We start from the raw sequence: 15,273 nt of genomic DNA, 5'->3' as shown, positions 1-15,273 counted from the left end.
CTAATCTAGGCGTCAAAACAATTCGATTCACTAACGCACGACCTAACCTATAAATTTAACCTTTTATAGCCCAGTGTTGTGTGTAACAGACAAATTGACATTTAGCCGGCCTAATAAAGGGACATTTGGGAGTAATAAAGCTTTAGAACGGGCAAAGGCGTGACATAAAGTTCGCATAGGCCGTTGAGATCATCGCGTATTTAGGGTGAGTGTGCACTGACAGATGTACCCGTATGATGTATGCTTATGTACCCTCTAAATAACAAATGTATTTCGTAACATCAACGAAAAGTGAATTAAATTTGTTTTGAGGGTAGTTCATTTTATTAATATGAAAATTATAGCATTAGAGACTGTATAGGAACCGATTTGTATACCCAAGTTGTGAAGCTTGTTTAGAAATCCTTACTAAACAACCAAAATCCCAGTACCCACAAATTAACTATAAATATAATATCCATATAAATTATCCAGTTTGAAGAACATAGACTTCACAATAAAAAATCTGATTTTCTCTGAGGTTTATACTCTATTTATATCACTAGTGGATAAAAGGCCTAAGGGAAAACATTTTCCACACATCCCATCTCATTTGATGTCTGATCAAATTACTCCGGCCCTATTTGCTTTTCTTTCATTCCACGGCTCCATAAATAGAAGTGGAAAAATCCTTTTCACTATTACAAAGTCAAAATGTTAACAATGAACGAATGTATTTTTATTCTGGAAACGAATGTGTGAAGCGACAAGTATCTGAAAGTATTCACATACATCTGTATTATTGTGGACTTACACAGAATAGCAATGACAACAGTGAAAGAAACACAACATACGCTCAGCTGCATAATATAAATCCTATTTCCATTTTATACAGCGGTAGTAGGGTAATATATGTCTATGTATGAAATGGGCAATAATAGAGTTGTAAGAAAAATATACATCCTAAGTTGAGACCATAGGATATGAAAAATAAACCAAACACATGAGGAAAATGCCAAGTGCATTGCTTATCGTCTATTTAAAGCAACATGTTTCATTTTTATCGCGTAAAAGATATGTAAAATTCATACTCATAAAGGAAAAATCATTATACGGTAATTTTGTATATTTTCAGGCATCAGGCATTAGTGACGCATAAAGTTAAGTTTAACAAAGAACAACGACTTCAATGAATTCGGGAGTTAGTGAGCCTATTCAGGTACTCTTGTTATTTTAGATTTATTTTAGTCAATAAAGTGCTACGTTATTCTAACATTTAGCTTTAGCCTTTATCGATCAAAGCACTATTTTGAGTACCTACACGAGCGTCTTTTATTTATGTAACAGCGAGTTTGTATTTCGAATTGAAAGCCCAGACGAACGAAGAGCAATTTTTTAAATTCTTATTTATAATACTTTTTCTACAAGCATTTCAACATACGTTTAAATTGTCTTTTGACATCACAGGTGACATTTTTACATAATATTTAGTTTATTACAAAGGCAAGTTAAAACCAAGGGCCAAAAGGCTAAGGTTTGAGTTCAGAATTGGCCAAGACCAGACACGACAGAGTTACTTACGACTGATTTTTCAATCCTCAGCGAATTAAAATATCGATCCAGCAATACATATAGTATACAATAAAAACTATACCAGATGCAAATAAACATTTCAGCATTTTTAATATATAAACATTTACATTAGCATTTATGATTGAATACCGAATCAACTTGCCATATCATAACCACGTTAAACGTAACACGTGCAGTGCTGGAAATAGGCTTCCTGCATAGAATATTAGAACGGATCAACAGTACACCCTTGTACTCACCTTGTTACCCGCCCTAAATATCGCATATTTTATCTCCAATTATTGCACTGTCAATTACATCATATAGCAACGGTATGACGCATATCATGTCATCTAAGCCGAAGCCACGCCGAGCACAGCACGCTCGTACCTCACGCAGATTTTATATCGACTTACACCCATTACATTGATACCATTACAAACACGATTTACTTGGGAATGAAATATCAATGAACGGGAGAGCGCATTGGATTAAGCAAATTATCTGTACCTACTTATACCGATTCTATGACTATATTGATAAAAACAATACACCCATTACCTACATAGTGGATGAAATTGTGTATATGAAAGTAGAATTTTTTATAATATGATTGTTTTGAATAATCGAAGTACCTAATAGAGACTGCCATCTACGTTTTATGAATTCAACGCCAGGGTTAATAAATTATGAAATTACATTAGCTTTCTATGTTTAGAGTTTTTTTTTTAATTGAAATTAAAAATGTTTATCATTCATATCTAGTTATCGCATCTATAATACATCTATATCAATAACATAACAGTCGAGTAAGTTATGCTATTTGTAAATCAAAACAACGAATATAAACTTTTGTTTACTGAATTTTCCTGGCTCGGATAAGAGATGATAATATTGAAAAATTTATTAACTTATAAAAAAAAACTACGCGCGCGTATCCGGCATGACTAACTAGTGTCCATAAATACTTTACTTGCTTATTTGTATGAATTAAATATATTTTAAGATATTGATCAGATCACTCTCGCAAAAAACAATTAGCCAAGCGGGCTCTATAGTTAACTGCTTACCTTGCATCACGCGTTATCGTCGCAGCCTAGTTGTGTAACATTACTTTCATCGTTTAAACTTTAATTTTGAAAGTTACGCAACATTTTGAGGTGAGTAATTGGTTCTGTCAAATAGCACGGTATCTATAATGATAGTTTATCACAAACTATTGTATTAAATCAAACGGTACATAATTACATGCTTCGGCTTTGATAGGTACTATTTTGGAAGAAACAGAAGGGATTTTTAGATATTAATTTTCCGATACATAGAAGATTCAGAGACCAGAAACTGCTGATGGCGGTGCGCTGCACGAGTGTAGCGGACTGACGGGGTAGAGGCTGGCGGAAAGTCATGAAGCGGGTTACTCGGTTCCCTAAACCTCATGATGACCACGACCGCTGTGTCAAGAATGATACAACACAGAAGACATTGAAGTTAATTTCTGTGTCGCTGTGGCAAATGCATTTGGAATGTTTTTATTGATTATATATTTATAAAATAGCTATAAAGTAACTAGTAACTTTTTCCTGTAGCTAACACATGTTTGTGTGGAAACTACAGGAAATGAACCTAGCCCCTTTCATTCAAAATCAAACACATAAACTTGTGTACTGTCTAGACACTGTATGAATTTCATTATGATACCTGTGTTAGATTTAATAATAAAAAGTTAAAACAGAATACATATATATTTAAAAAATTTGAAAGCAGATGAATAACAACAGATGTAATTATACATTTCCGTGTCGCTTAAATATGTTTCCCACGGCGAGTATAATACCTTTGTTTTAATTTACGCCAAAGCCAATTAAATTATATTACGCTTATTTGGTAGCCTCAACTGAGTTAAATATGCAAAAGCAGAGGTGGATTCACTATTTCCGTAGATACCCACGGCCCCCGAATGAGCCGTGGGTATCTATGGAAGATTTCCCCACTAATAAGAGTAAAAAATTCATATGGAAGTTCGGTCCCCGAAAAATTCCTACAGATCAAAATACCACTGTGTTCCGACGAGCCGCTTTAATATAGGGGACTCGGGAGCTGTTTACAATGCGTCCGCGACCCCCTCGGCGGCAACCCGTTACTGGGCGAAGACACATAAATCTCATATCTCTAAACATAAAATTCTCATCGCAGAATCGTTCCGTCGGCACGCGAAAGAAAGGCAAAAAAAAAACACATTTCCGTTTATTGTATTAGTAAAGACACTTACATTTAAGTATATTTTTTACTAAATACTAAATAGCGGTAGATATGTGAAATGTAGTTTATTTAAATACCAAATTAATGACTAATAATAAGAGAATCTAGTTTTATAGAGAAAATATATATTTGGTTTGTTTTCGATACATTCAAAAATAATTATACCATTATTTTCTTACATAAAGATAATAGACGCATATAGAAAATATCCGTGCATAATGAAAACACGTTATTTAGGACGAAATGGGTAAACAGCGGATTCAGATTAGAAACATTAAATACACCTCCTACTTATACCCTCACAATGGTTATTATAAAAAATTATCATCTCTTACTAACACCACAACTATAAGCATTGTTAATTCAGTTTGATTTTTGTCGCATTCACAGATTGGCACGCGTTTTATTTGCTCGGAAGCCGCAACCCCAGAAAAGGCCTATTGCGGTGATTCCAGACAGAATCGATAATGTGAACTTTCACACCGACATTTCGATGTTATTTGCAAAATTCTAAAAGTATTCGAACGTTGGAACACGTTTCACTTTGAACCAACGTAACGAAAAGATAAAACGTGAATTGAAAAAAATTACTGGCGTCTGTAAATATCCTAATGTAGTTAATTAACTCTGATAGTAAAGTACATAAAAGAAGATCCAGATTAGAGCTATTTGTATGTTTCATATTATATTTATAAATTCATTTATAATAGCTTGCTTATTGAAAAGTGTTCATGGCTATTTCTAATTAAATTAATTTTTATCGGGATTCCTTTTAAACCTTCATTCGCTCTTATGATAAGAAAACAAATTAAATCTCAATATATGGTTTTTAACATAGCAAATATGCATTGGGAAAAGCATTTCTACTGATTTATGTTCTGATTATAATATCTTCGAAAAGATGAATGATTTCTCGATTTAATAATGCATTGAGGTTATTTTTTCTTTTTGCCTTTTGTCTTTCAAAGTAGACAAACCTTATATTAATCACCACATTTTCTAAAAATAACGAGAGATGTATAATATACAAATCAAACATAATATTATATCTTCCAAAATGATCGAGTATTTAAAATGAAAGTACATACTTATTACATGTTACTACTTCCCTAGCAGGTAACGTTGTATACCTATCTATTACCTACCTATAATTGGATGATATCCTATTGCATTCAGTTAATTCGAAAGCAATTATAGTTAAAAATGCATACTTCATGTAAACCTAATCTACAGAAAAACGTTTACGTTTTTAATATATAAAAAGTCGTGCGAATATCGCTCCTTTCGAAAACTAGCATAATACCATGTTCTTGATGCCAAAATACTTAATATCTCGAATTATATACTCTCAAGTGCCTAATACGCAAGTTGTTATAATATTGTGAAATACATTCATACAATCGAAAAAGCGAAGATTTATATTTATGTATATTATTTTGACAATTACGCAACTCTCTATTTTCTTCAAAATCTTTTTAATGCAGGTTTTTTTTTATCTGAAACGATAAACATTTGAGAAATGGAAAATATATACTAATATAAGATATTCTGATACAATGCAATGAATGCATTCACAACTCATAATAAGAATTTTGCTAAACTAACGATGTAGAGAGCAGAAAAGACACCACTTCTAAATAAGTGAGTACTTTTTATTTGACGAATATCAAGATATAAGTATAATTGCATTTTATGTATTACTTCAATGATTTATGTGCTATATTTATCTACTTAAATATTTATCGTTCATTATGAATTACCATTTTATAATAGCGTCGTAAAACAATGTTGTTGTTTTTTTTCAATTTCATAAGGTATTTAAAGTTTTGGACATTTCTGTCTAAAAATATTGAATTTTATAATATACTGCGAATATTAGACTCAATTCATTTTATATAAATGCATACGAATATCAACCAAACAGACACAGTCTGCGGACACTTCTCCCGTCTCTCAATAAGTAAGTACACCAGTTAAAATAGATAAAAGAAGGTACCGAGTGAAAGGCTTAAACATGTGACGATGGCAAGTTGCGTGACGTAATCCATTTAATACAACAGAGATTACAATTTAATTGCATTTTGCGCTCAGTAAATATCAGCTATTATTGCAGTGTAATGTTCATAGATTGTAAAAATAAATTCTGCGTTAATATAACAATGATCCCTGGAGAAAATTGTGACGCTTTGTAACATACGAGGGTCAATGTGAAAGTGCATTTTGCCAAGAAAAGCATAAGTACTCATTTGGACTAAAAAACGAAATAGTACATGTTTCTCCAAACACTCTAGATAGGGTGCCATTAGATATACCTTTTTATACCTAGTGAGGTCTACTTTATACTGCATTGCGTACGTAACCGTTTGCCAAAAGTGTGTTCTGAACACTGACATAGTATAAAAATTAATTCTCGATCCCCTTTTAAAGTTCATAAAAAAAAATATCCGAAAATGTGAAAACATTCATTCAAATTCACACCTTATATCTGGACAGTAATGTTCAAACTCTATTTTATACGCTCGAGCTCATTACCTGTCTATTAGACGCGTAGGCAGAATTTAGCTTCGGACAATTTTTGCGCGTGACTGTGAGTTTATTGTACGCCAATGTCCATAGACTACAAATACGCAAAATTTCTCCAAAAGCGTCCAAAAAATGAAACTGATGACACCACGACCATCAATTGCATAACCGTTGTTACAACCGCATCAATCGCTAAACCGTACTTTCCTCAAAGACACACTAATAAACTTGTTCATCGCAGTTTGCTAAATTGCATTGCGCAATTTCAGACAAAACGAAACAAACAAAATACTCGATCCCACTGTATCATTAGCCTCACTCTACTTTCTTTCGATAGCATCAAGATAAATGTTATCTTATTCGCGAGCAGTACTCACGTAAAATATTATGTGGCGTAGACCATAAATTTGTTAGTATACCTAATTAAAGTCAATCGTTATTGATAACAGGAAATCGTAACTCTTACTACATTTAGTATTGCCACGGTATGGCTACAAGCGCGAGCGCAAGATATTTGTAATTGCTTTCAAATTGATTGTACATTTTTTCTAAATGATTCAGTGATTCCAGCTTTATCAGTACTAATAACTTACTTAATGATATGATATGGTAAAGCTGAAGAGATTGTTCGTTTGAACGCGCTCATCTCAGGAACGAGGGTTAACGAAATTTGGACGAAATCTGATAATCAGATAGTTTGAGCCGTTCTCAATATGTTTTTTTTTTTAACAAACTAATATAATTTATATAAAATCCCCGGGACTGTTTAGCTTTTCCTTTCAATAGAAGAGAGAAGCCACAGGCGGAAAGTTAGTTATTATTACATAATTAAATTTTTATATTAAACCTCTACTTCTATTAATTTTAGTTATATTGGAAAACGCCTCGTAAATTATCGTTATTAAGCTATCTATTATGTCGGTTAGTTAATGGATGTTTTCATTTTTTAATTCACAGTTGTAAAGTTATGCAATATTTAACTTTATCGGCAGAATAGAACTACCATTTTAATATATAAAGAATCTAAACATAATGTTTCAAAACCAACGTCGTGTATAAAGTATTATATACATAAATAGATACATATTGTATAATGCTCTACAACATAGCAAAATGAAATTTAATTACATAATTAGAAGGTCGTATTTACTTAATTATATACAGTAAAACATCAAAGCATTTAATCAACATTTTAAGCTCTCTCTTCAGGATTCTCATTATGGTTCTGACGGCATCGTAAACACCGATTAGCAATGTGTAAATAATATATTTAGAGCGCGGGTGTTTGTAGAAAATCATTTTATATCTATATTTCTATAAGAAGTTTTAAAAATACATATAAAAGTTAGTACAACACTTAATGTCAAAATGACATTTCACGCATCAGTCCGCCATGTTTAAATATTACTCATTTAAAATTATGAAAAATCAAAGGTTTAGGTTTAACTAAAGCGATTTAGCAATTTCTACATGTCGTGTCGTGGCCACATAATTATATATATGTGTATTATTTATAACGTGCAAAAACATTGTAATTGAACATTTGCTTTTTTATTAGGTAGCCTTTCATATTTTTCACATTTTAACATAAACACTTTTCGATCGCAATAAATACTCGTATTCAAAAATTTTACCTACAATATACTTAAATTTAAGCTTGTAAGTGTAAAACGAAATGGATGGATTTTATTTTAACAAATAATTGTTCTAAATTAAAACAGACTGAGAAACTACTTCTATTTTAGGAGAAGTCTGTAAGAATACTTAGATGTTAACTGATATCAACCTGTCAATGATGAATAAAGTATTAGAAACTTCAAACTAGTCCTTTTATTGATGTGATGCATGATGAAATCAATAATAATTAGCAGTACTAAAATCTAGATCGCTCGCTAAAAACCACACGAAAGCACTACATAAGAACATACAAAATGCACTCACACTATCGATGAGTTGCTGTTTCTCCTGCAACTGCAGCTCCTGGTGGCGGAGCGTGGCGCGCTGCTTCTCGGCCGTGCTGCTGAGCCTCGACAGCACCTCTTGATCGTGCTCCCGCGCCGGTGACGGCGGCGCGCTTGTACCTGATGTGGAATGTGCATACACACTAATGAGAAACAAGTAACACCGCTCGTGTTTTGTAGTTTCAGTGGTACGGACTGTGTGATGAGGTAGATACTCTGAATGGCTCAAAGACTCATGTATATAATAAGTCCTTGTTTATTTTATAAATAAAAATAATAAATAATACTGAATATACAATATAAGCAAACTTTGCAGACCATACTTATATGTATAAGGTTAAAAACAAACCTAAATATATATATTTGTAAATATTTTACACTTTTAATTGATACGTTATTTTTGCAGTTACGGGGATCGAAAAAACATTCAATGGTGCAACGGGCAGGGTCAGTAACCGCTGCACTTACCGGTCGGTCAAATTTATAAGTATTTGCATTGTGGAATTGGCCGATTTCAGCTGAGAATTGTTTGCATTAATTTACTTAGTCCTTATGTAACAGGTTCTGCGAATTTTACACCTCTAAAATTCCAACGCAAACAGAACATAAATTTGTATTTACAATTAAGAATAAAGCATTTTTTATTATAAATTTATAACACTAGCGGTCCGCTCCGGCTTCGCCTGTTGTACATATAGAAGGCATATACATATAGATAGCCTATAGACCCTTCTATAGGCTATCTATATGTATATGTATCTATATTTATATTTTTTGAGTACCTAAGTATAAACATAGACAAGATTCGCGATAGCACACTACCTAACAAAAACATTAAGAAAATAACGCTTTTTGCGAGGTAAGTCTCGAAAATGTGTGGACCATAAATATTAATTGGTTTGGATAAGCATTATACAGGATATTAACAGTACAAAAAAACTATACCTACACACACGGTTTCTTACATAGTGGGACTTTTATTTTCGTCTGGTATAAATCCGCTAAATACTGAACACATATATTGAAAGCTTTCAATTCTAAAATCTAGGTTTTGATAAGAAAGTAGGCAGTCTGCAAAGTGACATTTAGAATTTAGCTATATAATATTCATGCGTGTAAAGTCGTATTTTAACTAATGTATTTCTAAGTTTCTTTCTCGAAAGTTCTAGATTTGTTATACTCTTTTCTACACGTAAAGTCCGAATTGGAACGAAATATTTCAAAAACTAAATATGAATTTATTTTAATAACACGTTAACACCCAACGTGTTAAGATTAAAAATTCAATAAGAAATCTCGACTTAAATGGTATGGAGTAGATTCAGTTAATTTCTGTTTTTATCAAAGATTCAAAATGCGCATCAAGCGAAGCCCAATTTCACATAAATAATAATAGATATCGTACCAGATATCGTGCCTTCTTATCGGTTATAAGACAAACATAATAATTTTATCAATTTCTTGATTTTTCATTTCTTGTAAGCAATCAACTTTCTCTAGGTATCGAGTTTTTATTAAGTCTTCAGCGGAAATCGTATCCATATAAGTAAAAAGGTAGGTGATAATTCAGATGTATGTCCTCATGCCACTGCCATGTATGTTATATATATAAGAATGTGGAAGGCTTTTAATATGATATAAATATACAAAAAAAAAAACACTACACTACTGTAACTTAAGAAAGACATATAATTTATACAAAATATTTCATACTATAAATACATTGAAACCTGTCCAGACATTAAATAGTCTTAGGAAAAGAAACGAAGAACAGAAAAAATTTAGTGGAAATTAGTCTATGTATCTCATATGCAATATACCTAACCCCAAAACATACAAGTAAGGTACTGTTAGATAAAATGTTTTAAACGGTTTTAAAACACTATTATGAGGCAAAAAGATAACAAGCCCTCATATAGAGTTTTCAAGGCATCAAATGCCTACTCACCGAGGTTAATCGCTTGATGATAATATTGCAAAATTGAGAATTACTAAAAATAATAAATTAATTTTTCAGATTGTACGATAAGCGCCTACGCTATATCAACATTTCTACAGACATTTATTATAATAATATAAAAGTAATTTCATATAATAACGCTGCTTTCACCAACGGTTCCAGAATAAAGGAATTTAGTTACCTAAAATGTCAATTAACAGGGTTTCAGCGAAAGTGCCCTCTTAATACTAATAATTTAATTAATTTGTAACAGAAAGTGAACAAAATTCTGACTGGATTGTTATAAATGGAACTTTTCATCAAAATACATGTCTTTATATAATATCTATATAATGTATGAATCACTCAAGTATTTGTGTCATTATAAATTCGGGTAAAGAACAAAAGAAAACATAGAAAGAAAAAATTAAACATAAGCAGCCAGTACAATATTTACATTGAATGTTCCAAATATAAAATAAGAAACAAAAAAGAAAAAAAAGAAGCAAACCATACATTTTCCAAACTCACCGTCCGCAGGCGAGTTGACCGTGCGACGGAGTCGTTTATTCTCATCTTGCAGCCTCGCGACGGCTGTGACCAACTCGGCCGATTCCGTCCTCCATTGCTCCTCGATTGCTTCTATTTCCTGTGAAATATGTTAATAATTATATGTAATCGAGCCAGCAAACTATGTAGATAGGGCGCAGTTCAAGATAAAAGTGTTATACAGTGCCTTAAAATAGTCACAGCACACCAGCAAAAGCAGTCTGCAATAAATTTGAAAAAATGGTTCTATGGTAAAATATTGTCGTTTATTTAACAAAATTATCTCAAATGAGTATAATTTTCAATAACTTCATAGATAGCTCTTTCAAAAGCATAAATGTACAATAAAATTTAATTAAATTAATGTTCATATGAAAATTTAGAATGAGTCATTAATCAGTCATTAAATATAACAATCAAGATTTAACTACTTTATAACTACCACTTGTAATTAATTATGTAAATTAATAATTAAATGCTTCGACATTATCTTAATTGATTGATTTTTTTGATAAATATTGATATTCATTTAATTTTATATTCACAACAATTGTATTTAAAACTACTTAAGTGTTATGTATAATGATTTCAATATATCCATTTATAATAACAAATAATTATCTCAAAAACAAAAGTAAAAACATATTATACTAATTTAGGAACTTTCAGTTGATTAACAGTTTTTGTTTCGTTACCATTTTAGATTTTTAAAAACTATTAAAAAAAGAGAAGGAAAACATGCAAGGGAACCTGATGTAAACAAAAAAACATATACAAATGTTTTAATAGCATATTGATTGAATAAAGCTTTAGTAAAATATTGTGTTAAGGTCACATTGCATAAATTATATAAATATGTTTCAAGTTTTAAAGGTTAATCATGTGCAATAATTCAAAAAGAAACTTAATATACAAATACATTGGTAAATATTTGTTGTAGTTTGATAGAAATGAATTTTAAATGAATCTTTAAAATGTAAGAGTTGTAATGGTCACATAGATATTGTTATTAATGCATGGAAGATTAACATATTTTTTAAATTTATACATAAATGTATGGAAGAAAATATCACAAATTTGCACATATTAATTGTATTTGGAAAGATTTATCACATCACCAAAGTGGAACATATAAACATTAATGTAAAACATTTTATATGTCACGGGCATTGTCAGATTTTAGTTTCAGAGTAAAACCTACTAAAAATGTTTTATATGCTACATACACTGCAAGTAACTACATTCTAGATAAGAAAAAACTAGCCCTTATATTCTTAAAGCATATTACAAATTAACCTAAGCTTTATAGTCATTCTGAAGTATTATATCTGAAGCACAATATATATCTGAGTCATTATCATTCCTCAGGAAGTTATACATTATTTTGCAAAGAATGTAAATTGTGTAATTGTTTTACATCCTACATGGATTTATAATAAATTCTAATGTATATGTATTTTATGAGATGAACATATAAAATATAGAAACTAATTTTTATTTGCAAGGAGGGTAAACCTACTATAGTGTAAATTCAATAGACAATTTCTTATATCAATATTCAACACATTTTAAATTTTAATGTTTTGCAGTTAGGAAGTATTTTGTATTCTCAAAATTCAAATTGTCGAAGAACAATTTGTACAATCTCTAGGAGTCTTTGGTTGTTAAGCATTTTATGTCATTTTAACTTGTTTGATTAACATGGGTTTGATTTATCTTCAAAGTATATACTTAGTCCCTCAGAAAACAACATACTACTCAACTTAGGTATGTACTAAAAACTGTAAAATGTACAATATTATGATATGACTGAATCTTTTCAACAAAAGTAAAAAAGATCACTGAAGACCTGGAGGTAGGTACCAGGGCAGATCCTAAAATAACAACAATTTCCTATATAACACAAAAAAAATCATGTCAAATCAATTGAAAACCCATGGAATTATTGAAAGAAAATATTTTTAGAGATTATTATACAAGCAAGTGCTTTAAAACTGCATTCGCAGTTATAATAATACTTATACAAAACTCATTGCAACACTATGTTTACATGATAACGTTACAACACTCTATCTTCAAAGCTTTCCTGTTCATTCTTCCTCTTACAATTGATATCCTCGAAAAGTATGTCAATTTGCAATACTAATCACTCATTTTAATGTTGACCGCCTCCTTGGTACAGTGGTTAGCGCGTGAGCTTTGAACCGAGGGGTCCTGGGTTCGATTCCCGGTGGGGACGCAAAAAAAAAGTCTCGGTCTGGCAGGACACGGAAGGCTGATCACCTACTTGTCCATAAAGAAAACCGATCAGTGAAACATGTACATCATCTGCCCCATACCCCACTAAGGGACAAGGGACTTCACTTTTTTTTTTAAATGTCTTTATTATGTACATATGTGTCTATTTAGCAAAATATTTTGTTAATAAATTCTGACTTGTGCTTCATTAGTAATGTTTTAATCTAAGTGATTACATTAATGATCAATTGTAGATGTATAATACTGTGTAGAGTATAATGAGCTATCATTAAATGAATTCTAATAAAAAATGGCTCGGGCTACAAAAGGATTCTTTTCAGTAATATATACATGTATAGATATTATGTTATTAGAAATATCAAAATAATACAAAATACATACTGTATACGAAATCTGAAGATGAATTAGATAATAGATTTTGCTTTCGTGCATGCAATACAAACAAAAACTGTAGGTAAGTACTAGAATATGAAACGTGAAACAATTAAATTGATTATAATTATTGTATCAATGTTCGGAACGATAACAATGTCGCGCAATAGACTCGGCAGGTGTGAATTATTTGCAAAACTAAAAGTGCACCCAATACTCTAACTGGTGTCGAAACTATAGCCAGCATTTCGTGTCGAAGTACGTATAAATTCAATCACCAAATAACAATGACCTCTACCGCTTACCTTTTCGAATCGTTGTCTGTATTCTGCCTTTTCGATCTTGTCGTTTTCTAACTGGGATATTTTCGCTGTCAATTCGTGTAACGCCTGGTTCTCTTTTTCGTTGCGTACTGCCAAGTTCTCCAGAAGTTCTAGAGCATTTATCACCTTCGGCAGAAGTGCAGTAACAGCCTCAGGGCCGTACTTCTCGATAATTATTTCACATTCCTTTCCAATGTCTGAAGCCAAATCGTACACATCAACGACGGTCACATCGTCATCGAAATCCGGCATTTTGACGGAGCAACGCCTGCGGTACGGCATCAAGATATCCACCTTTTCACTTCACCGCACAAAACAAACTTTTTTAGAGAAACCTATCCACCTTTCGCAAGTGCGCCATCATTACTAAAAAAAAGGTGGTGTCAATGTACAAATGTCATTTCGCAATTTGACATATGTTAAGTTTTTAATATTTTAAACGGGCTCAAATACTTGTCGTTTGACTATCTGTCAGGGTTGCTATAATAATGAAATCATTAATATTAAAATGTGTTATCAGTTATCAGAAACAAAATATACAATCTGTATAAGAATTTAAATTTTCAAATGCCATTCAATAAAAGATTTTTCAATATTTATTCACTATCTTCTTCTACTTAAAATATGAACAGCTACAGTTTCCAATTTACATACCTATGAGCATCAAAAATTTTACGATTTCATAGCATCGGTAAGTGAAAGAATTTATTTATATAATAAAAGTTAAAAAACTCGAAAAAGAAACAAACGAAAAATAAATTAATAGTAAGTACAATTTAAGAACATTGGCCAAAATTGGATTTTATTCCCATTTTTAATAATATCTTCTGATTCTTTATAGCTAGAAAGTAAAAGTATGTACTATATATTATATGATCTTTTATAGCTTGAAAGTAAAAGTATGTACTATTTTTAGGTAGGTTCTTTATTTGATTACTATCTGTCATATTTTTTACTCGTTGCAACATTAAAAACCGGGCTTACAATTGGCGGCATTTTTAAAATCAATATCTAATGTCAAATTCTACACATAGGTTCCTAAATCCAATGGTTTAAATTTTCATACAATGTTTCATGAAACAAAAAATGTTAAAACTGCATACTTATGGATTGTTTCTGAATAAAGCTATCAATATAAACATATAAAGCGATATTCTTCAAAACACGGTTAAGTTAATGCTACAAAAAAATAACAACGAATGTAGCGAAGTTATTCCTACTGCAAAAATTATATCTAACTAGCAAACCCGGCGAACTCCGTTTCGCCAATTTTCTTTGCTATAAACCTCACGGAGCCCGAGACCTTTCCAACGAATGCAAAACCGTGGAAATAGCTTCGTGCGTTCTGAAGTTATAGCGTCAGGAAGGAAAACCCGACTTATTTTTATATAGTAGATAACTTGATTTGAGATTTATAGGCACATTTCTAATAATACAATGCTTATATTATTTCCTTATAACAATTGAACTTTTACATTGCTAGTTAAGGTACTGATTTTGCCAGCTGTTTTTGAAAGCTTTGTTATACATAATATCG

General features: G+C 31.4%; 1 protein-coding gene across 4 annotated transcripts in view; it reads right to left on the bottom strand.

Moving 5' to 3' along the window:
* LOC119836301 (RILP-like protein homolog) overlaps nucleotides 1–14,105 on the bottom strand; it is a 34,107-nt gene extending 20,002 nt beyond the window's left edge. For 3 of the 4 annotated variants that reach the window (XM_038361595.1, XM_038361592.1, XM_038361593.1), the window contains exons 1-3: nucleotides 13,719–14,105; nucleotides 10,750–10,882; nucleotides 8,275–8,414 (exon numbers count right to left, since the gene is read on the bottom strand). In XM_038361595.1, the coding sequence (XP_038217523.1) occupies nucleotides 8,275–8,414; nucleotides 10,750–10,882; nucleotides 13,719–14,018 (573 nt within the window). In that variant the 5' untranslated portion in view covers nucleotides 14,019–14,105. The remainder of the gene's footprint in view (nucleotides 1–8,274; nucleotides 8,415–10,749; nucleotides 10,883–13,718) is intronic. The other variant, XM_038361594.1, reaches the window with a different exon arrangement.
* Nucleotides 14,106–15,273: the final 1,168 nt, after the last annotated feature.

Source organism: Zerene cesonia, chromosome 23 (assembly GCF_012273895.1).
Source record: "Zerene cesonia ecotype Mississippi chromosome 23, Zerene_cesonia_1.1, whole genome shotgun sequence".
Classification (NCBI taxonomy): Eukaryota; Metazoa; Arthropoda; class Insecta; order Lepidoptera; family Pieridae; genus Zerene; species Zerene cesonia.
This window is presented reverse-complemented; position numbering and strand designations above follow the sequence as displayed.